The 22,961-nt window shown below is 31.8% G+C and overlaps 2 protein-coding genes across 8 annotated transcripts; one reads left to right on the forward strand and one right to left on the reverse strand.

Annotated features, from left to right (window-relative positions):
* Window positions 1–977: 977 nt before the first annotated feature.
* Window positions 978–4,401, reverse strand: LOC129790019 (DDB1- and CUL4-associated factor 7). 2 transcript variants are annotated; one of them, XM_055827173.1, is made up of 4 exons: window positions 4,076–4,401; window positions 3,249–3,914; window positions 2,913–3,094; window positions 978–2,352 (listed from the first exon to the last, which is right to left on the reverse strand). In XM_055827173.1, the coding sequence occupies exons 2-4, from the start codon at window positions 3,900–3,902 to the stop codon at window positions 2,154–2,156; spliced, it is 1,035 nt and encodes a 344-aa protein (XP_055683148.1). In that variant the 5' UTR covers window positions 3,903–3,914; window positions 4,076–4,401; the 3' UTR covers window positions 978–2,153. The 2 variants fall into 2 exon arrangements, with proteins under 2 accessions (XP_055683148.1, XP_055683149.1); XM_055827174.1 differs by having other exon boundaries at window positions 3,249–3,980.
* A 192-nt stretch (window positions 4,402–4,593) lies between these two features.
* Window positions 4,594–22,720, forward strand: LOC129790025 (PRL-1 phosphatase). 6 transcript variants are annotated; one of them, XM_055827183.1, is made up of 7 exons: window positions 4,713–4,933; window positions 11,799–11,818; window positions 16,253–16,751; window positions 17,450–18,343; window positions 19,925–20,091; window positions 20,192–20,323; window positions 20,406–22,720. In XM_055827183.1, exons 4-7 carry the CDS (start codon window positions 18,224–18,226, stop codon window positions 20,515–20,517), a joined length of 531 nt encoding a protein of 176 aa, XP_055683158.1. In that variant the 5' UTR covers window positions 4,713–4,933; window positions 11,799–11,818; window positions 16,253–16,751; window positions 17,450–18,223; the 3' UTR covers window positions 20,518–22,720. The 6 variants fall into 6 exon arrangements, with proteins under 6 accessions (XP_055683162.1, XP_055683158.1, XP_055683159.1 ...); XM_055827186.1 differs by lacking the exons at window positions 4,713–4,933; window positions 11,799–11,818 and adding exons at window positions 14,359–14,593; window positions 14,673–14,787; XM_055827187.1 differs by lacking the exon at window positions 11,799–11,818 and having other exon boundaries at window positions 4,594–4,933.
* Window positions 22,721–22,961: the final 241 nt, after the last annotated feature.

Genomic DNA, 22,961 nt, shown 5'->3' on the forward strand with positions numbered 1-22,961 from the left:
AAGCGGCGGCTGACTCAAGCCGCTTAAAAATTTGGCGGCTGGGGGCTCTGGGACTCACAGAATCAGGAAAGACGAAAAATTTCCCAGTTAAGATTTTTTGCTCAAAAATGTATTTCAGCTCAAGGAGGCAGCGGCGGTGGCTTAAAAAAATAATAATTTTCAAGTTTTGACAGCGGCGACTAGGAAAATTAGCTCTGCGGCTGGCTCAAGCAGCTTAATATTTTAGCGGCTCTCCCAGCCTGCAGGGTTCTGCTCTATAGAAACTGATCTTATCACTTTCGACTAGATTCAGCTGAGAAAAGCTAGCAAAGATTTACTAAAATAAATGCACATAATGATGTCACTATTGGCTGATGCTTCAACTTAGAAATTCTTGATTAACACTACATACAATTTTAATGGTCAAGGATTATCCAAACTCCTAAAGTTTCATTTTATTAGTCAAAAATTCTAGGATTTGGCAGGGATAGTTGAAGCAAGGGTAGTTGAAAAAAAAAACTTTCATGAGTTCAACTAATTTTCTTTTGCAAATCTCTTCAAGTGGAAGTTAAAAAAATGAGAATACTCCAATTAAAGCTGCTAAAACTTTTATGCGCTATTCATACCATTTAAATAGAAAGATAATAGGTAACGTTTTTTTTTGTTAAGAAGAAGATTCTTTCAATTTATAGCGCCTCAACTTGAAGGGAAAGTTTTTCAATTGCAATTGTGCGCTCGATGGCAATGCCACCCTCTCACTTCATCGTACCTTCACAGCTTCATTCGTTGAAAATTATTTCCAAAGAAGGATTGAATTTCAAAGGAGTACTGTTCTCATGTCTCCCTCGTTTGACTTCCTCCTCGCTCCCTATGTCCTGGGGTTTCCTTTTGTGCATATCATTTCACTCCACGCTGTGTCACTATAGAGAGTTTTCAATTTCTCAAAGTGTCCTCCACAAAGGAAAAGAGTGGAAAAGAAAAAGGATACACACCATCACTTAAAAATTCTACTTTGACTTTATTTTCCAGATTTTCTTTTTCTATAATAATATTCTAATGTTTTCTGCGTGACAAGAATATCGTAATTTTATGAGGAAACAAAAAGAATACAAATGAAATATTAAAAAAAAAGTTTTGGTTTATCGAATGTGATTTTTTTTTTGGATTTCTCGTGACAAATATAATTTATTTTTTGTTTGGATGAAAAATACAAAAATTATAATATAATTCTAATGAGGAATACCTAGAATATGAATACATTTTTTTCACTGGTTTTAGCCATCATTAAATAAATGATTCACCTATAAATGTAATATTTTTACGTCTTCTATTGATGAGTTTTCTTCAATTTATTTTCTTTTCTTTTTTTTCAAAAGATATATCGCCTGTCTATATACGCAATGTTCATGTCTATTATAGTGGAGGATAGAAGCCTATAAGAAAAATTCTCTAACTTAATATTTACTATTTTTATGAATAAATTATTGTTTCTTCTACATACTTCCTTTTAAATGTATTTCGAAATTTTATTCGTAAAAAACTGCATTTTCAAGTCCATTCCCATCTTGTTTTTTTGCCCAAAAAAACAGCAGCAGCTCTTATTATGGATTTTAAGGGATTGAGAGTATTCTCGAAAATTTTCCTGCTTCACTGAAAGGCTCTAAATTCTCAAAAGAATAGCCTCCAAAAAGGAAACAGAAAATGTTTCGAAAAAAAAATTAAGATTGTATCTCAAAAACTATTGGATAAATTCGTGGATTATTTTAAAAAAAATTGAGAAAGTCAGCAAGATAAAAATTACTCGGAATTCGTATTAATGTTCCATTAAATGGGGCATTTTCTTAAATACAATTTCCCTTTCATCAATTATTTTCAAAGAAAGTAAGACGAACACATTTTTTTCACTCCATTCCAAATCCCTTGTTTGTGTATTAAAGAAAAAAAAACAAACAGCGGGGAAAGAGTGAGAAATCCACGAGAAAATGTTCACATAATTATTTATAATTATATTATGTATACTTCACTTGGGCTGATCCATTATGCACCTTTCATTTCTCACTCTTAAGGATTCATTTTTTTTGTTTGTTTAGCGCTACAGTAAAAGAAAACGATTTATACGATTAAAATAATAAAGAATGATCCCCAAAAAAATCATTGGAGATTGATGTTGAATTTTAGACCCGAAGAATTTCGCAGGCTTTATTGTAGCAAATTGCAATCCAGTCTGGTTGCGTTGCGCCCCACTGAATTTGATTTACCTCCCCCTCGGCAGCTGTATACGCGAGAATGGGGTCCTCAATTGCACGTGGCATCTGCTGGATGTCCCAGATTAGTGCTTGATGGTCATCACCAGCAGTACAAATGTGGCAGGAGCTGTAAAAAAAAAAAATGAAAATTTAATTTCATAAAATTTGGGCACGTCTATTTCATGCGTCATCTGCCTCGTACGTTTCGATTTTGTTAATTAGGTGCTAATTTCTAATCAAATGCTTTTGTGAACCATTTGATGCTTCCCGGCTTCGCACCAAAAAAAATCACCACCCACAAGCATTGCAATGACGCAAAATTAATTTCCAATTTTGTCCCATAATAAACACCCACACTCGGACGAGAAGAAATCACTTCAAATTAATGGAACCTCCCTCAATTTTTTTTGATCTTTTCGTTTGTCTCATTTCATATAAATGCTTTCAATGCGTAATAGAATAAAGTTGTTATCTAGTAGTGACAATTCTTCTTCATAACACATCTCTGTGGCCCTCAAAGTATTTGCGTGCTATTTATAGAGCTAAAATGATGAATTTCTTTTTTTTCCCGCAGCAACATTTTATTGTTGACCCCATTTTGTGGTGTCTTCACTGCGATTTCTCAAGAAACTGCGACGTCCCAAAAAAGCGTAGAAGACAAAGAAACAAAAAAAAAGAATTACCCACCTGTGGGGCGCCCATGCAATTCCATTGACACACGCTCGATGGTTACTTAGCCGTGCGACAGGGGTGCAGGGTACACGTACGTCCAGGATTATCACTTCGCATGAGTCCATGGCAACGGTGGCCAAGTAGTTAGGGTCCTGTTTATTCCAGGCCAGTCTCAGAAGAGGTGTATGTGCTGGATCCTGCAAAAGATCCAAAGAAAAGGTAAATAAAGTATAGCTTGCGTGTAAAATTGCGAACAGGTACTGTAGGTAAAAATTCTCAAGATAATTCGTGCAATCAATATTAATTGATTACTTGGCAAAAAAAAATATCCCTCCACCACATCTAACTCACCTCGTAGATGATTGTAGAGTGCTCCAGATGCCTCAGATCGAACATCCTCACTGATCCATCAGCTCCAACGGATGCAAACATATCCCTGCCACCTCCTGCTCGGGAGAATGCAATGTCATAGACCTCCTTGTCGTGGGCAATAAGTTGTGTCTTCACATGCCCCGTGACCATGTTAACGCGTCCAATTGGTTGCCCCGTTTCGAGGCCCCAAATTGTGCAGGTTGTGTCAATGGATGATGTACCAACGAGATTGGGATCCACTTCGTTCCAGTCAAAAGACGTAAGTGGTGCACAAAAATCGCTATTTTTGTTATTATTTAGAACACACTCGAGCCTCGAATCGGGTTCTCCGGCACGCCAGACGCGCAAATAGTCCCCACTTGTTGCCAACAAATCCGGATAGATACCCTTTGAGTCGGGTATCCACATGATTTTTGTTGTGGGATAGGGATGATCGAAGATACTCTTGGCCGTAAATTCACTCGTCTCCTCGTCAAGACTTATTATTTGCACTTTGTTGTTGTATTCTTCAACAAAACTCCCCAGAGCCAGTCGAAAACGCTTATCCGGCCGTACGCTCCAATTCATGGAGTAGAGAGGCCATGGGGCGACATATTTGTAGATTTCTTTTCGCTTTCCCGATGTCGACGTCATCTTAGTGAGTCCCTGGAAGGAAGAATGTAACCCAGAACTTAGGGAATTCATTCCTTTTTTCAGCGCACCCAAATCTTCCTGCGAAAATCTTTGGTTAGATCCCCGCATTCATCCCCAAAACAAAACACCCATTGAATTCCCAAAATTCAATCTCAATTGCAAGCAATACTTACCTTATATTACTAATTAGTGGAGATTAATTATATTTTCGTGGAATTTCCGTGTGAAAAGAACGCAGAAAGGGAGAATTTTCACGCTAGGGTTTGTTTTGTTGCCATATTTTCTCGGCAACACCAAAACACACACTTTTCACACTTTCAACCCGCAATTTTGTCCAAAGTGCTCATGCAAATCCACACACCGGACACCGGGGGCCACATTAACGAGGATTTTCTTTTCTTTTCTGTACAATTTACGTGATTTTTTTCAATTTTTCCACACAAAAGAAAACAATCACAAAAAGATTGACTTCCCATTAAACGAATGCTTAGGAAAATTTGATAAATCTCCCATGGACATGACATAGGATATTGTATGTTCAAAAAGTTTTATTCTTTTTCATGTTTTTCAAACATTTTACTAAAAAAAACAAATGAACTTATGTTTCACCTAAAACATATTAATGATAAGAATTTATAGAATTTATGCTTTCTGTATTAGTTGATGCGATTTAATTAGTATTTTTTTTTAGATTTGAGTTCAGGAGAGAAATTCTTACGACATATTTCGTACGAGAAACTCCGCAGAACAATAAGGAATCATCATTTAGTGGGTTTGATACTAATAGGAAGAAAAAGAAGAAATTGCCAGCGCCATTTCACTTCATTGTCACAGTTCATCTGGTCAGTTCTTCATCAGTGCGAATTTGTGCGATCGTGAGAAAAGAGAAGCTGAAAAGTGTAATAAAAAGTGATATTCTTAGTGAGGAGGTCTTCAACTTGTAGTCCTCCATTGAAATTCTGTGTTTTCTAAGGTGTAGCAGCACCAAAATCCATCAATAATCCAATTTCTTGCGTATGGCAAATTTGGTGGTAAGTGGACATTTTTTCACATTCCATTTTGCACCCATTTTGTCGCATAAATCGAGAATTTTCTTCGAAATTCTACATTTTAAGCGTCATGGCCACGCATTGGGATGCTTTTTAAATAAATTCAGAAACCCCTATTAAGGGAAAAATGCCTCAATGGCCAAGGTTTCTTTGTGTCCCGGAGACGTCACGAGGGCTTGGCTTCCCACACAAATTTTCGGGGAGTCTCTTGTCTCGCATCGCATTTTCAGCCCGAGGCACTTCCTGTTGCCATGGGTTGAACTTTAACCGCACACTTGAGCGTGTTTCCACCTGATAAAATACCTCCGGTTTGACGTCAGTCTGCTGTGAATCCAATTAAAAAAAATGTGCCTCTCCCCTATGGCAGAGAGAGAGCTTGTTGAATGCTCCCGGAAAGTCTACAGGGGGCGTGCACCACTCAAGATATCGTACTTTTAGAGGGGTAGAGAAAACGACAAAGAATGAAGGTTTTCGGTAAGGAGGGGTGGGGGGCTTCCGGGAGTTCTAAATTTAAGCCATTGGCCTCCATGGAGCGTGCTAAAAATGGAAGACAGCAGCAGACTTACAGACAGAAATTGGCAAAAAGACGCCGCTGATGTAGTGGAGAGGAGGTGGCCAAAGAGTGGCATGAGGAGACAGCAAGACGATACCCAATCCATGAGTATGGTGTTAGAAGAAGAGGCCAAAGAGAAAGAGTGGAGAAAAAAAGCGTGCGTGGAAAGTTGTTTCATCGCCACAAATCGATTTTAAGCATCATTTGAGGGCAACTTCTCTCACTTATACTCTCTCTTTGCTTGCCCGAGAGAGACGGAGAGAGTGGAAAACCCCAACAAGGAAAATCCCATGAATTGGATAACGTTGTGAAATCCTTTGATGGTTTTTTTAAGACTGCCAGCCTGCTGGAGGACAACGCACCGTGAGTCATTGAAATCTAGGATGAAGGAGAAAAAAAAATTGAAAAGCAGACAAGAGGGATCGCGGAATCCGGTATTTGGGCACATGAAGAGAGGAAAAGGCGTGCGAGGGATCGCAAGAATGTCGGTGTGAGATGAGAAAAACCCGTTCATAAGGCCAGACGGTGAATAACCCTCTCAATGCTCAACCCATCATCCCAAGACGAAGAACAAGAAATTCAGCAACAAAAGGTTCGGCAGTCGCCAAACTCTGCTCTCCATCAATTATTCTTCTTCTGTGTATTCTCCGCTGATTTGGGGCCCTTAACCTTTCCTATACAAATGCTACTGAAATACATCCACGCGCTCTCGATTGGACCCACCCTGTTGAGTCTCCCTCTGGCAACTTGGAGATGGAGGAAAAAAAATAGTTTGGCCATCGGAGAGGCAGTGTAAAAAAAAAATATAATACAATGGGAAAACCCTCTTGAGGCCGTCACTTAGGGTGTGTCGTGTGAGGAAAATTGAAAAGCAACAAACCTTCTTTTCTTCTATCGAGGGCGTCCTCCAAACTACTGTAAATCAATATTACTTCGTAATCTTTCTCACATAATCAAAATCAAAATTGGCGCTTTGAAGAGATAAGACATTGGTGCACAGTATCATTTCAAGCAGCCATTGGATGATTTTACAAAAAAAAAAAAAATAAATAAATAACCCCTTGCCGGACTTCTTAGGCTCCCTATTATCTTTAACAAGAGTCTTAAGAATTCTCTGCTATATTTTACAAATCCCTTAATTCTTTGACGATTAGGGTTTTTTTTTTAACTTGACAATTAGGTTAAAGTCAGTTTTAGCACATGAAGCCAACATAGGAGGTTGCTTTTTCCTTTGTACGAAAGTGTATAAAAAGAAAAGTTTTAAAATTTGTCAAAGATACTTCCCATATTCCATTGGGATCACAGATATTTTTTAAGCATAATAAGTACAAAGGTATTGCCAAATTTTCAGTTGGATCTGCTAAAGAAATAATTCCAAAAGTGCTTAAATTTGTTGCTAAAATTAATTCTTCACGATAGCATTCGCAGTTTATGATGTCATTTTAACTTCGTTTAGGAGTTTAAAATGCGGAGAAAACAAGTTTTTGAGCTATTTTTTCTTTGGACTATTGTTGCCGAGAGAAGTTTCTTCCATATCTTTCCGCATAGAATTTGCGGTGTGACGTAAAAAGCACTGGTATTCATACACACTATCTTATCTATACCAGAAAATTTTACGTTCCTCTTGAGAACTTGTGTTGATCGTTGCAATTATCGCGACAAGTTCTTTTTTTTGGAAAATTTTTATACTTGACGTGCAAAATTCTGGGACGCAATTCCACTCGGATTAATTTACTAGCTCCTCATGAAATACAAAACTATCCAAAAATATTCAATGGCAAAAGATAGAATAAAGACTTTGTATTATGTGTGTGTTTAGCATTTCGTTTTTTTTTTTTCTTCTTTTTATGTGCCTTGGCAAGTAAAGATTTTTGGGGGAGATTAGTAAATACTCAAAATTCTTAAACAAGCTTTGAGTTTCTTGGAATATTCTGGCAAAAAAAATGCGATTGTTCTCATTAGTTGTGAAAGAAAAAAAATTTGGCAGTACTTAATGGCTCTCAATGTCAGAGTAAAATGTGATGAGAATTATTTATATGAGTTTAGGGGTTTGGATAATTTAATGAATGAGCAAACTGAAGAACAAAAAAAAAACATAATGAAACATTTTAATGAAATTGTCACAAGCTATGACGACCAGAAGCGTCTGTGTTGGAAGAAAATGAAGGAAAAATTATATTTTGCCTTGTATGTGTTAATAAATAATTTTATTGCACAAGAAATTGTAATTAGATTGGCTCTGTAGCTATATACATGCATATACCAGAGACGCCTATGTATACAGGCTATATACGATGAGAAGCCAAACTAATTAATTCACTTTTATAGATTTATTAATGCCACATAATAATTAATCAAGAAACATGGTAATAGCATTATATTCCATTGAAAACTCCTCACAGCAACATGATGGAAAATGAGAAGAATTGTCGCTTGTCGTGCAAACATATTCATCAAAATTAATTACTGGAAGCGCTCTTTTATATTTCCTTTCATATAAAAATAATATTTCTATCCAAAAAAAAACTGTCTTCTGTGACCTTCCAAGGTGATACAAATATTTATTTAAATACTATGTATTTTGTATTATAGGAAAAAAACAATATAACTACAAGACATTTTAAAGCTGCATACCAAAAAACTAAATAAATTGCCTTGAAATGTTTAAAGATCGCTTAAGTAGTAGATAATGCGTAATGAAAAGAAATTGAATGTGAATGTAAAGAGTAAGGTGTGTTGGAAAATGTCTATTCATTGTCACGAAAATCAATGAATTTCTGAGAAATATTGTATATTATGTAGTTTTTAATATTCTGTTTCTTTTTCCTTACACTTCACATTATATATAAAGGATGATTCACGAAAAATTATAGAACATTTGAGAATAGCAATGAATTCTTCGAAAATAGTCGCACATAGAGAATCCTGAGAAATGTGGGCAATGAAAATGTGCACGTTCTTTGCATGGTATATGAAAGTAATTTTAATGGTTTTTTACGCAACTTTCATTGATAAAATCATCGTGCATGTGTGCTGATAAAGGCAACCAAGCAAATGGGTGGAAAGTTATCAGCATGGAAAATGTTTAGGCTATCAATAGAGTCTCCATTGATGAACACACGAGGAAAATTCCTAAAGCTTCCAACATTGATTTACAGCATAGAGAAATGTCGCCTTTAAAATTGTTGCTCTCATTCTCGGAGTTTCTGGGGCGTTTATACTGATTTTCTCCTTCTCTCACATATTTTCCGTCGTTTACACCCTTAACTTGTTATAAAAATTTTTCAGGGACATCCAAAAACTTTTCGTGATGTTGCTGTTTAAATTGCAAGTTTCTTATTCATAAAATATTTGTAAGGGTGAATCGGGGGTATTTAATATGCACGTAGAGAAACTTTTACAAAGAGAGTTTGTACTAAATTAAAATTAAAATTAATTTTAATTAATTAAAATTTTCGTTGGAACAGAAATTAATATTCTTTATAGCGCTAAAGAATATAACAAATGAACAGGAAATTGATGCCAATAAAGTGTATATAATTGGAATACTTAAATCCTCATTAAATGATTTAATTGATATTTTGTTTATATACATTGAGATTGGGTTTTAAACACTAAAGTGGATGATGGGGCTTTTTGAGGCTATGGCATCATTTCTAAAATAATTTCTTATTAGCTCGGAATAATAAATTATATTGGTATATTTAATTGTTTTTAGCTTTGCTTTTTTATATAAATATAAAATATACAGAGATTTCAGTGTTCATATTATAAAATTTTAAGAAATCTGGATTCTATTTTTATCCTGATAGCCTTAAACGAATTATTTTGCTATTTATAGTATATACGATTTAAAGTCAATTGCTTTACCTCCACATATTACTTTTCTTGGAATTTCTTCGTCCTTATGTGTGGGAGTTCTTCAAAGACGTTGTTGGTGGGTGACTCTAACGTAAAGTAAAATAAATTTTGAATTTATCAAGTTATAATGTTAAATTTTACGATATTTCCAAAAGCGGGTGTGTATTCCTCAAAACATTGCATAGACTGATATCATTTTATCATTAATTTCATTTTCGTAAAGTTAAAATTATTATGTTCTACGGAAAATAAATATTATCTCGCAACCTAATGTACCTACCTACTGTAAATGTTATTGATAATGTGTGGTAGTATTTAGCCAACACGTCGTAAAATGTTAGATATTGCAAGTAAAATCTTTTAAAGTTCAATTAGCATAATTATCATCATAGGTGACACATATTTCGTATATAGAATGTATTGAATTGGGGGTGAGATATAAATTTGCGTCATTATAGATGGAGAAGGAAATTTCTCGTCTTTCAGTCATCAAGTGCATCCTTTCAAATGTAATCCAAGGGATCACGAGGCACAGCGTATACCTATATAAAGAAAGACATTTTTCGTTTTGAATAGTTGATGAAGTGAACAACGCAAATTGTTGAAGGATATTAATAGATAAAATGTTTCTATATATAATTTAGAAAAGTGGTTTATATACGTTCTATTTGTGTGTGATATGGTAATTACGTATTTATTCTGTAGTCATGTATAATTATATTGCAGCAGACAACAGCATTATGTGGAAAGTTGTCGGATCAAAATTCACACCACAAGTTTAATATAAATTGATGTATGTATGTATCTATATTACGTTGAATGAGTGATGTACAATTTTTGTTGAAAATAAAAAGAAGTTACATTTCAGACAACAAACCACTTCATTCAAGTTTAATGTTGTGAGTGTGATGAAACAAGAATAATTATTAGAATGTGTCATATAGTTTAGCAGGAAATGTGGTATGAAATTTGTTAATGGATAGTAGAATTTTCCTATAATAAATATCACATTCCCTTTCACAGATCTTTTGATTCTATAAAATGATTTTCTTGTGACGGGAAGTGTCTCTCATGACTCAATTTGAGAGATATCACCTTGTTCATGAACTTATCTCGTGATGGTTTACCATTTTCACTTCACACATAACACATCACTCACTGTAAATTGAGACACAAACCCAAAGTGACGACTGGCAATTCAATTGAATTAACATTCCATCAAATTATTGTATACATACTGCATTTTATTCTTATAGCAATCATCAAGTATTTTCTTGTGTCCTTCAAACTAATAAATAATGAAGTCAACTCAGAGAATTTAATCCAAAAATATTTTTATTATTAATTGGAAGAGTGAATTTGTTTAATATCGCTTTTTTTGCCAAAATGGATCTCAATAAATTAATTTAGACGATTCTTTGACTTCAAAATTGAAATTATTATTCTTTTTTTGTTTCTTATGTCTTAAACTGTTTGTTAAGTAGAGTTTTGGTAAGGTAACAAAAAATGAGAGCAACAGATTAAAAGAATAATATAATTTATTTTGTGATTATGTGTGGTACGTGATAAAATTGGCAATGCGAGAGAAGAGCGAATGTAAAATGCACGTATATTCCATTAAAAATTCACACCTTTTCAATGTGAAGTTATATGTACCTACCTACATTGAGAATCTACTGTCTGGGTGAGAGGTTGTGCTATATGGGAAAAATTTATTGCCTTTAAATTGATTACCCATGCTGTGCAAGATAAAATACATACGCATTCAAGTCAGTTGGTGGATACACGCTATGCTTGGTCCGAAAAAAAAAGCTTTTAAAATGTTTTAAAAATTTTAATTCCAATTTTATCATAAATTTTACATCCTTTTGCAGATTTACTTTCCTGATTTTATCAGATATGAAAAAAATGTTTACTTATTTACATAAATATTTAATCGAATCTTATCAAAATGATAATTGGATTCCTATTTACACAATTAGAGAATTTTAATTGTAAAGTACCTATATGCAACAATGTAAAATTCATTCATGCAGTTCGTATAATTTGTAGTAAAACAAAATTTATACGTACATAGAGAAATTCATTGAGATTAATTACGATGAGAAAACAAAATTATTTTTGTTTGTAAAATAAATACTAATTCATTAAGAGATTTAAGGTTTTTAGAATAAATTATTCATAATACAAAATGTTCAATTAAATTGTTAGGCAAAGTTGCTAGGTATCAACGTGAACTTTTGCCCTATATTAAGCATAGTATTAGAAATAAGGTTAATACGAATTATTGTCTCGTGCAAACAATGTTTTGTAGTAATAGTCCTTAATTTTCCAATTCGTTTATTTAATCATCTCACAATAATATCATCAAATTAAATTGTCAACTCTGATGAACTATCAAGAAAAGTAATTTTACTTTTATCTTTTTGGCAGATGTTTCTCAACCAATTTTCGTGAGTTGAATGAATTTTGTCGCAAGTTCAGCATGAAAAAATATATATCCTTCCGTGGCAGGTATTCGATTCGTGCAAAAAGTGTAACGCAGAACAGTCATAAACAGAAAACACGAAAAATTGAATTGGTTTTGATGTACTTTATTCATATTATATTAACTTTTGTATAAGACTTTCTTCTTTCTTTTTTTGTGTATAATACATACTACTTCGAACGTTTATGCAAATGACACGTGGAAGCAATTCAGCAATACTTGAATCTGATTAACCTCGAAGAAGGGTTTTTTTTTCCTTTATGTGTCTTCCTCGTGTATTTAATCAAACATGATATAGGTACTCTTACAATGTGAGGTCTATGATGTGTGGCGTTTAAAGTTCTGTCTTGTTGTGAGATAAAAATAAAGCATAACTGAAATTTAATCCATTTTCAGGCACGATTTCTGTATCAAATGAAACATACTACCACTACTAACTGTGTATATCCTCAGCATAATAAAACATTGCAAATTAAGAGATAAGATTATATTGTTCAAGGGAAATCCCCGACGTTTTCGCATAACGCTGACCTAGTGAGTTGTGTGGAGAGTAGATGGACAAGAAGACGCTGAAAGTGTTTCTGAAGTGTGTCATACAATCATACCATAAGCAACATCGCGAAAGTTAAACATTTGAGACGTCAATATTTAAAAAAAAAAGGAGATGAAACAAAAAATATATTAGGCAGCAATATAATCATGTGATAATGTGTATTTTGCATGGCGCCAACATTTTTATTTATGTGTGTGTTGTCTTTAGAAACAAAATATAATGGTTTATATACATATATTTATTTATTACAATATATATGGCTAAAGGGTGAATCATACAGATGTGGAAGAATTTGTGAAAAGTAACAATATGTACACACAGACAGAACTATCCACAAAATAATATTTCATGATGGTTTAATTATTATCAGTCAGCAAATATTTTCCATTGAAAATATAGCTTTATCGCAATTTCTAGATCTCTTGCACTACATAACTTTCGTTTCTTCCTTCACATTCTTTAACAAATAGATAGTGTCGCTCTTTGTTTATGTCTACTCGTCAACCAAAAGTGCTTGTTTATGTACTGAACATTTACTCCTTCGTGTCTCACAAAACTTCTTGCAGAATGCAATTTTCTTCATTTCGAGAAAGAAGGTCATAATTCCCACTGCGACAAAACATGAAATGCAAAAATTGATTTTAAAAATATCCAGGGCATGGTTACAATGTTGAACCTACAATTTTTTGCGATAGTATCAAAAAAGCTCAAATACAAAATAAATTATTAACCTATAGTTCCCAGAAAGCTACAATTAATTCCCTTAGATTATTGACTTGGGCTGACATTGAAATATGATCAAAGAACGTTACAATATTGGAAAAAAATCAATTGTCTATACATACTTGTAATTGTTTTGACGTGATAATATGATGTGTCGTTGTTTTTATTTATAAAAAAATCTTTTTATAGTTTATTTTTATTACTAGTTAATTAGGGATCTTGAATAGACTAAAATGTGCAAGATAGTAGAGTAAAGAGTTAAATATTTTGTACCTTTGAACCAATTTGCCAAATATTTATAATATTGCAATTTTTCATTTAATTTTAATTCCATCGTAATTAGAATTGTGCTTTTGATCTTAAAACGCTACAAGAATATTTTTCATTAAGTCCCATTTTACCATTATACATATTTTGTATTAGAAACAATGTAGAAAACAACAAGCCAAGTACAGAGACAAGTTGAAAGATGATAAATCATTGTCAAAAATCATTCAGCTAGATTAATCCAAATTAAGCTTGACCGATTGTTAATTTGTTAACAAAGATGATATATTCTGGCACAGTGTCTGAGATAAATATATACATATGTATGTAATATCCCATCCCTATACAAGGCACGTAAATAGTCGATATATTTTGACGAGAGTCTCGATGCTTATTAGTGGAAAAAGCACTGACTATTTAGCTATTCTAAGAAGAAAAATATCGTGTTGATATGTGTAGTTGATTTAAGGAGAGAAGATATGTGTCACACCATGTTCAGTCTCTCTTGTCAAGTAGCACTGAAAAGTCCTTCCAAGTATTCACTCAAGCTCTAAAAAATATTAGTTGTTAATCTTGTGGCTTTTACAATTGTTGATTTGTTTATGCAAACGATTTATTTATTATCGTGTCATTTGGATACAATCAAGAGGTATAATATGATTGTTTTCCTGCATCAACTGCAGTGACGGTGTGTTTATTCTATAAAATAGCATTCTCTGTAGCATATATACATAATGCTTGTGTGTATGTAGTAGATGATAAAATGCACATAACAAACTTATACTATTGAGAATGATTTTCTATTAATAAGAACTAGTGGGAAATAAGTGGTCGATCACTGAATATTCTGAGAAGTGATTTTTGTGTATATTACATACATACACTGAGCATAGTGAAATATTTAGCATAAAGTCAGAGAAGAGATCCACACACAAGGTCAAGGGTAGATAAAACACCACTGCTGTCTCATAGAAGCAGTGTGTGAAGCTTTTACTCACAAATTCATCTCTATGATATGGACACTATATAGAGATTTTTCATTTTATGTACTGATCACTGAGTTGTTTAGATACCTAGATTGAGATTGCAAGGAGAGGTGTACTATTGTGGTTTTATATTCTCACAGAGCAACAATATAACTTCTTACCGCCTCCTCCATGAAGGTGGTTTTGTGATGTGAGCTGAAAATATTGCAAAGTGTGTGTCTGTTGCTGAAGGAGAATTGGGGGGTTTGTTTCAATGTTAATTGAGTGACCTAAAGTTGTTTTCTCATCAGGTGGAACAAGAAAAGTCGTAAAAGTCACTTATTGCCAGTGTTTTCTCTCAACTGGACGCGCTCTAAGAAAATTAATATTGTGTACGATTGCTTTCAACAAATTGTACAAAAAGCAGTAAGAAATATTCAAATAAACATAATGTTTGTATTTTTAACAAAAAAAAAAAAAAACTTTTCCACCGTGGGGATTTACTTATTTTGCGAAAAATACTGAAATGTTGAAAATAGTGAAAATAAAATGATAAAGGAATGGTAATAAGTGTTAAAAAAAAACTTCTTGACATTTGTGAGTGTTGTGATAAGGCAAAACAAAATTTATTCCTAACATTAACAGTGTTCAAATAAAATACTTTGTTAAACCGCAAAGTTGCAGCAAAGAGTACTTAAATAAAATATACATATATTGCATTAAATCATGTAAATAAGGTAGAAAAAAGATTCAGAGTAAAGATTATAATTATTTAAAAGTCATTTAGGATATTCTTGGCTCATGTTTAAGTCGCAAAAGCAAACCATTAGCCATAGACTTTATTTATTTTCTTGGTTCACAGAAGTATTGCTGTGCCAAAAATGCCACAAGTCTCACAGTGGCAATGTATGAGAGACACTTCTTTGGTGAAAAAGAAAAAAAAAGAGAATATTTAGAGTCTCGCAAGTGACAGATAAAGATTAAAAACGAACCAAATTTCAAAAGATATACAACATTTTCTTGTTTGGGGGGAAAAAACGAAATAAAAAATATATAAAAAAAATTAAAATAAAACAACTCACATTGAGTAATTTACAGTGGTTGTGTGATAAGCAAAAAGCCAAATCTTCAAACACCCACACTATACATTTAGCTCTCACCTCTCTTACTCTCTGTTTACGCGTTTATTATTTATTAGTATTTTGATTTGATACACACAACATATTTTGGACTGCACCACACCAACTGTTGAGGGAGTTGCGAAGTTAGATACACACAGATAAGAGATGCTGACAGGCTATCTTATCTCATATTTGATGATTTCACAGGTGAATCAGCTTAATTGGGGGGCTTCGGTCTATTAGTTGCACTGCAACTCTTCCTCATTGCGGATGTTACGTGTTGACTTGTGCAAAAGTGATCAGTGTGTTGAGTTCCTTTAATTAATTAAAAATACTATCTAAAGTACCTACCGGATTCAATGGAGACATACGAATGTACAAAATGCTAAAGTTAAATTTTCTTTCCAATGTAGCGAAATATTGCTCGTTGAAAATTAATCATTGTTACATTCTCTTCAGGCTTCACATTTTGTAATTCATTTAATGGAGAACCACAAAAGACGCAAATACATGACGTCTGACTATTAAATAAAATTCTTCTATAAAAGAATGTGATGACAATATGATGCAAATCTATTCATAAATTATTTCCAGTTTGATTCAAAAATTATCAGTAATAACTACCAAGTTAAATGATATAAATCTTTGTCTATTTCTTTTTCTTGAAAGGAAATTCTCAATTTATGCTATGAAATAGTCAATTTGATTGAAATGTATTGTTAAATGAGTTAAATACTTATATTTAAGTAATGTCTCTTTTTTCATTGCAGTCAGTTCGAGTAGTCCCTACATCTATGGAGTTTCAATTAGATAGCGGCGAATACTGCCAGGCCCAGCACAAATAAAAAGGATTGAAGAAAAAACATCATTAAAACATTTATTAAATTGTCTAGTGACGTAATTCGATAGACACAAAAGAAAACGTAGCGTTGTGTAAAGTGGAGCAAGCAAAAATATTAAGGGTGTGATCTTGAAAAATAGAAGAAGAAAAAAAAAACTTGCGCCACGCAGAGATTTTTTGTTATTGTAAGGAAAAAGAAAAGAAAAAGTGATAGTGTTATTTTGTGTATTAAACGAAAGAAAGGTCGTGTTTTATTTCTCCAAGAACCTGCAGTATGTCAAGGAAATAAAGAGAAGATAAGACGAAATTATTTGGTGCATATCAGAGGATAAAACAAGGATTAAAAAAAAAGAGTAATTTCTTCTCACATCCTCATTATTTTGGAAACGAGAAAAAGAAATTGAAACATCAAGAAGTCACAAAATTCGGTAAGTTATCATGTCTATAAATAATTTTTTCTCCCTCCCCCTTTCCATGCAAACACGTCCAATTTTATAATTTTGCAAAAATAAGAAATATGTATTGATGGCAGATTGAAAGCCAAAAGAGATTGAGTGATGAAAATATTTTTTGACACGCATTTTATTCTGTATATTTTTGGGGCAAAATTTATATTTTTCCTTGAATGTACAAAAAAAAAGATGTGAAGGAAAGGAAAATGGGAAAATCTGCAAATTTTTATTCAATCTGCTATCACATTATTTACTTTAATTTTCATCTCTTTCATTACTACATAAGACTATTTATGTGATGTAGATTTGAAAATTAGCACTGTTTTTTTTTAATGTTTGCTTTTTTAATAGAAGGTCATTGGAATATTATATTCTATATTGTGCAAACAAGAACATTCATAAAACAAAACTTTTATTTATTGAAAAATCATTTGGTCTTTTAAATATATTTTCTATTATTCTGATTATCCCAAAAGACACCGACTTTTGAAAGCCCATAATATCGCAACTTTAGGTATTCTTCTTAAACAAGTTGTAAAAAGTATTAGATTAACTTCTAAAATCATTTTAAAGAAAATTAATAAATTGTCAAAGATATTAAATTAAATTATATTTTCCAGTGTTTGCCTCTTAACAAATAATTAATTTTTACCCATTTTCTCTTTCTCCAAAAGGTTCACCGTTTAAACAGACTTCTTGTGGACTATAAAATGCGGTATATATTTTTAGTAGAAACGGATTGAGAGAGAAAAATTCAATTGAAAAGAAAACGAAGATAGGAGATTGTTCATTTATTTGCGCAAGAAAGGCAGTTTCTTTTGTGAACTCCTAAATACACTAGAACAAGCATAGAACATAGAATCGCAAACACAATTCATATTTAAACATTTCTAGAGTTTTCTTTCTTAATATTTTTTTTGTAATTGTGTATTACTTGTGATAGGTTTTTTTTTTTCGTATATCCTTTATCGCTGTAATTTTATATAATTCTCTCTATACAATTTTCATCTTTTCTCTTATTTAATACAAGAAAAATTAATTGTACATAAAAAGAATTTTTTTTAGGTAGACAATTTTTAATGACGTCCCATTAATTGCAAAGAAGAAAAGAATATATTATTTTTAAATTTAAATCTTTATATAAAAGTGCAAGCCAGGGATTTTTTTTAAGTTAGAATATACAATTGAAGGAGTCTTTTTTATATATATAAATAATAATTTCTCAAGTCAACAGAGTGAAACATTTTCCGTGTCACTCCTTTTTTTCTCTATAAGAAATCTATTGTGAAAAAAAAACAAACCATTAGAAATCTTTATTGGTGGAAAAGCAAGATATAGAGTTATATTTTTTTTGAGAGAAAGATATTTCCCACGAGAGTGTCTCTGAAAATAGATAAAGGCACATACATACAGGCAAATTATTCGCGAATTTCCTGGGGTTTAGTGGAATGAGCAGCATCATGCGTCAGAAGGATATTAGACCAGCACCAGCCCGGATTGAGTTCAAGGGCATGAAATTTCTCATCACAGATCGACCATCGGATCATACAATTCACTCCTATATTCTTGTAAGTATTTCTTTTTTTCCTTTTTTTGTTTGAAAAAGAAAAAAACACATTTTTGTCTTTCACATAACATTTCTTCTATTTTTTCCCCTTGTGTGTTCTTTATTGCCCGTGGTTTGCGTGAGAAAATGTGTTTTGGTGCCAAATTGGCGGTAAATCTCATTCACATTTCTTTTCTGTTTACTAAAAGCCATCACTTCAACGCGCGCGTACATTGACAATTTTAATGGGAAATTATTGGATGGAGTCAGAAAACAATAACATTCTTCCTGGGAAAATGATAATTGTTGGCAAAATGAAACATCCATTATATCATTCTTGCTTCCAAGAAATGATAATAAAGATCTCTCTCACAGTTTGTCTTCATTGGGCTATGTTTATTTTGAAATCTTGTTTCCTGATATTTGAGAGTGGTGTTTAAAATTAAATTCCTAGTAGTTTATATCTTAATTGTATTTCAATTGTGTAGAATTAAATTTTCACCTAGGTGTATCTTAGCATTGAATTTAATACTTGAAATAACAGTGGCGTAGCCAGGGGGTGTTTGGCTGTCTGAGTACCCAAAAAGTTCAAGCAGATAAGATTTTCATTGTTAAAATTCAAAGAGACTAGGTAGGTATTTCCAGACAAAAAATTAAACTAACAAGAAAAATTAAATGAAACTTTCAAGTGTTATTCAAAATGGTAAACGTTAGAAAAGTAATGTCAAATTTTAGAATTTGATAAATACAGTCAACTACATCTAATTTCAATACAACAGTTTTACTTTAGTAACCTGAATCTTGATAAACTTCGACTTGTTAGTCCGTCTTCTAAGCAATTTTTAGTTTCTTTTTAATAAAAAAAAAGAAAAATTATTTTCTTAAAATACCCTTTTATATAAATTTCTAATCACGCCTTTAGGGTTAAGTATGTTAATTTGCATAAAATAATTATTACATTATATGAGGTAATTTTATAAATAAATCTGATTTATTGGAAATTTACCGCCCTGTTAATTTTATGTTAAAGGAAAATGCGTTTAAAAATGAGTCTTCTACACAGAAATACTTTGAAAATACCCTACTTTAATCTTTAAGCTTAATTCTCTCGCCTTTGACTTCATTAGTCAATTCATTTAATGAAAAATTCTTAGGAAAATTGTTTATTAAAAGTTATCAATATTTTTGAAAACAAAAAAAAACTTCAATTTCCTGCCAAAATTCAGAATATCTCATGCCAAGCTCAGATTAAGTTCTATTGTTGTTATATCGTAGTAAAAAACTTATTGTAATACATTTTATGTAGGTACCTAAACAATTTAAAATGAATAAAATCTTGTGCCATCTTATGTTTCACAACATTAAAATGGATTAATTAATCAAAATCCTTTTGTTGTTTGATGTTTCTTGGCTTGTAAAATGAATTTTTATTTTGTTTGTATGAATGAAGGGTGTGTCTAATATGAAGGTCTCTGATAATTTCAAACTTAAATTAAGAGTATAATAATAATGAAGAAGAATGGTAGAGGTCAAAGATCCCATATGGGTGGATTTCCTTGAGAAAATTAATGACCTGTGTTTATTTTATTTGTTTTACATGTAGGAACTGAAGAAGCACGATGTTAGCACGGTGGTGAGAGTATGTGAGCCATCTTACAAGATAGACGAGCTCAAAACACAAGGAATTGTGGTGCGAGATTTGGCTTTTGAGGATGGAACATTCCCGCCACAGAATGTCGTGGATGAGTGGTTCGAAATTCTCCGGCAAAAGTGAGTTTATCTTCTTTTTTTTTTTATTTTCCTCTTGCAAATATTTGAATAATTTAGAGAATTTGATTTATGATAATTTAAAAATCTTTCCCTACTAAAGATATCAAGAGAATCCCGAAGCATGCGTCGCTGTACATTGTGTGGCTGGACTCGGAAGGGCTCCGGTACTTGTGGCTCTGGCATTGATTGAATTAGGTCTCAAATATGAAGCAGCTGTTGAATTAATTCGAGAGTAAGTATTTACATTTCTAATATTTCTTTGAAGAATTTGATTTTAATTCATTATTGATGTGTTCCTTTTTTGGCATATTTAGTAAACGCCGTGGTGCTATTAACTCCAAGCAGTTATCCTATTTGGAGAAATACAAGCCCAAGTCTCGTCTAAAGCACAAGAATGGCCACAAGAATTCGTGCAGCGTGCAATAAATATCATAAAAACCCACCAGGCAAAGTGTTCATTTTTTAAACTGATTAACTTACTACTTTAAAAGAAAAAGAGAAAAAAATGAAGATGGAAAAAGAAGATGAGAATTCTAATTGAAATCTATCTCAGTAGAGCAGAGAGAATATAACTAAAATACAAAAAGGAAAAAATCATATTGGAGTTTGAGAAACAAAAAGCAAAGATAGAGGATAAATTAAACATTGAAAGGAAAATAATTTTGCCGACCTTTTTAGAGAGAAATTTTCAATTTATACGTTTACTATATACTGTTCTTGTACTACGAAAGAAATTGTCTATAAATTGTAAAGCCTCCTTCTTAAATATTATAACGAAGAACATTAAAGAGAAAAAAAAGAAACAAGACGACAGTCATGCCAGAATATTTTTAAATAAAAATTGTATTTCTTTATTGCAAAACTGAATAATAAAACAACAACAAAAAAACAAGTAATCATAATGCAGAAGAAATGAAAACAGTGCAAAATAAAAAATATATATTTTCTACTCATTTTGAGTGCATCTCGTTGTATATGAACATTTCTTTTTTTTTTAACTTTCAGAGAAAAAAAATCATTTCACACCAAAAATATATCTTTTAAAAAAATGAATGCATTTGTCGAATAAAAAAAAACTATGAGTTAATGAGTTGTAGAGAAGGGAAAACGAGAAGAGAAAGGTGGAAAATTCAGCAAAAATTACATGGCCATTGCACTTTTTGCAACAAAGAATAATCAATAATATTTTTTTTAATTTAAAAATTCAGTGAAATAATGCGAAAGTAAAATAAATTAATAAACATAGGAAAAAAAGATATCTCACTAAAAGATGAAGAAAATAAATTATCACCTAAAATAGAGAAAGAAAAAATAATGAACTAAAAATAGAAAGTGAGAATTTTTTCAGTGTTTTTTTTAATCAATTCTTGAAAATAAGTATAGTCAAACCCCTTAAATAGAATAATTGCTACATTTTTTTTTATTATTTAAAAATCCATATTATATAGAAAGTTTTAAATGCTATTTTTTATAATAGACACAATGAAACGAATAACAGATGAAAAAATATCAAGATGAAACCAAAAAAAGATCATCACCACTTATAGTTGAATTTTCGCCGCAATACAAAGAAAAAAAAATAGAAAAATAAAGTCTTAAAGTGAAAGCAAAAAAAAAAAGAAGAAAACTTCTCAGAAAAAATATGTTTTCTTAGAATGAAATTTTTTAAAAAATATAATTTTGATCTCTTTTCGTAGAAATTTTCGTGAAATTGCAAAAAAATTGCTTTAAAAAAATTCTTACGCTTTTCCTGAAAATAGAATTAAATTGGAAGTTATTTTTTATTGTATTTCTCCCCCCAAAAAAATAAAAGTATATAAAATTATAAAATAAACAAAAACAAGCTTAATAACGTGAGATTTAAAAAAAAAATGATTTTATAAATTTAAGTGCAGAAAAAAATCTATTTGCTAATTAAAAGAAAAAAGAAATCTTGTGGTCATAAATTGAACGACTTTTTATATGACTAAGCAAACAAAAAAAAATGAAAGGAAACTCTATGAAGAAATCTTTAAAAAAAATAATAAAATTAATAGTAAAGTGACTGACTGTATTGCTGTATTGTAAATTTGTTAGTCCAATTTTTATTTATATAAAAAAGGAAGAAATGAAGGAAAAGAGATAAAAAGTATGGAAAGGTTTACAATAAAAGAACTTGCAAACATCAAAGGAAAGATGGAAGAATTGTTTGGAAAGACGGATAAAATGAAATCTCATCAACTCACTAAAGTGCTTTTTGTGGGTATTTTTAAGTAAAAAAAAAAAGTTTTAATGAAAAACATTCTAATAAAATGCTAAAATAGAAGAAGAGATAAAAAAGGATGAAGATAATGCTGAGGATTTTTGTGTTAAACTTTTATCTCTCTAACTTTTTTATGCCTCATGCCATCCTTCATTTTTTTGAACAATATCTACATTATAATATATATATTTCTACTAAACATATTGAAGAGAAAAAAATTGAGGTATAAAAAACTTCTGCTTGAGCACGATCTTTGCAAAAATTCGCCGTCTTTCTTAACAATGAGTTTTTCTCTCATCATTCAAAGGAAAAACAACCACAATAGGCAATTTTATGAATTAATTGTAATAAAATAAATACTAATAAATATATACCAAACCATGAAAATATTCTTTGGTTTTTTATTTAACGTGAATTGACTTTATTCAGTAAAGTTTTTGAAGGTCTAAGCTTGTCCATTAAAACGAAGCTCCATAAAAGTTCTATCCTGCCAGTATTCACTTAGCAGAAGTAATGGAGAACGTGGGAAACTTTTGTATATTCCAGAGGAAGATCCTCCAGAGGATCTTTGGTCTAGTATGCACGGCAGGACGATTCCGCAACAGCATTAGATGGACAAGCAATGTCT

This window comes from Lutzomyia longipalpis, chromosome 2, assembly GCF_024334085.1.
Source record: "Lutzomyia longipalpis isolate SR_M1_2022 chromosome 2, ASM2433408v1".
Lineage (NCBI taxonomy): Eukaryota > Metazoa > Arthropoda > Insecta > Diptera > Psychodidae > Lutzomyia > Lutzomyia longipalpis.

What these genes read in the sequence shown, in the direction of transcription:
- LOC129790019 (XM_055827174.1), bottom strand. Translation starts at nt 3,953, where the DNA reads ATGAATTCCCTAAGTTCTGGGTTACATTCTTCCTTCCAGGGACTCACT. An exon ending in ACTCTACAATCATCTACGAG is followed by an intron (nt 3,095 to 3,248) that starts GTGAGTTAGATG and finishes GATCTTTTGCAG; the next exon opens with GATCCAGCACATACACCTCT. An exon ending in ATTGCATGGGCGCCCCACAG is followed by an intron (nt 2,353 to 2,912) that starts GTGGGTAATTCT and finishes TTTTTTTTACAG; the next exon opens with CTCCTGCCACATTTGTACTG.
- LOC129790025 (XM_055827187.1), top strand. Translation starts at nt 18,224, where the DNA reads ATGAGCAGCATCATGCGTCAGAAGGATATTAGACCAGCACCAGCCCGG. An exon ending in CAATTCACTCCTATATTCTT is followed by an intron (nt 18,344 to 19,924) that starts GTAAGTATTTCT and finishes TTTTACATGTAG; the next exon opens with GAACTGAAGAAGCACGATGT. An exon ending in TTCGAAATTCTCCGGCAAAA is followed by an intron (nt 20,092 to 20,191) that starts GTGAGTTTATCT and finishes TCCCTACTAAAG; the next exon opens with ATATCAAGAGAATCCCGAAG.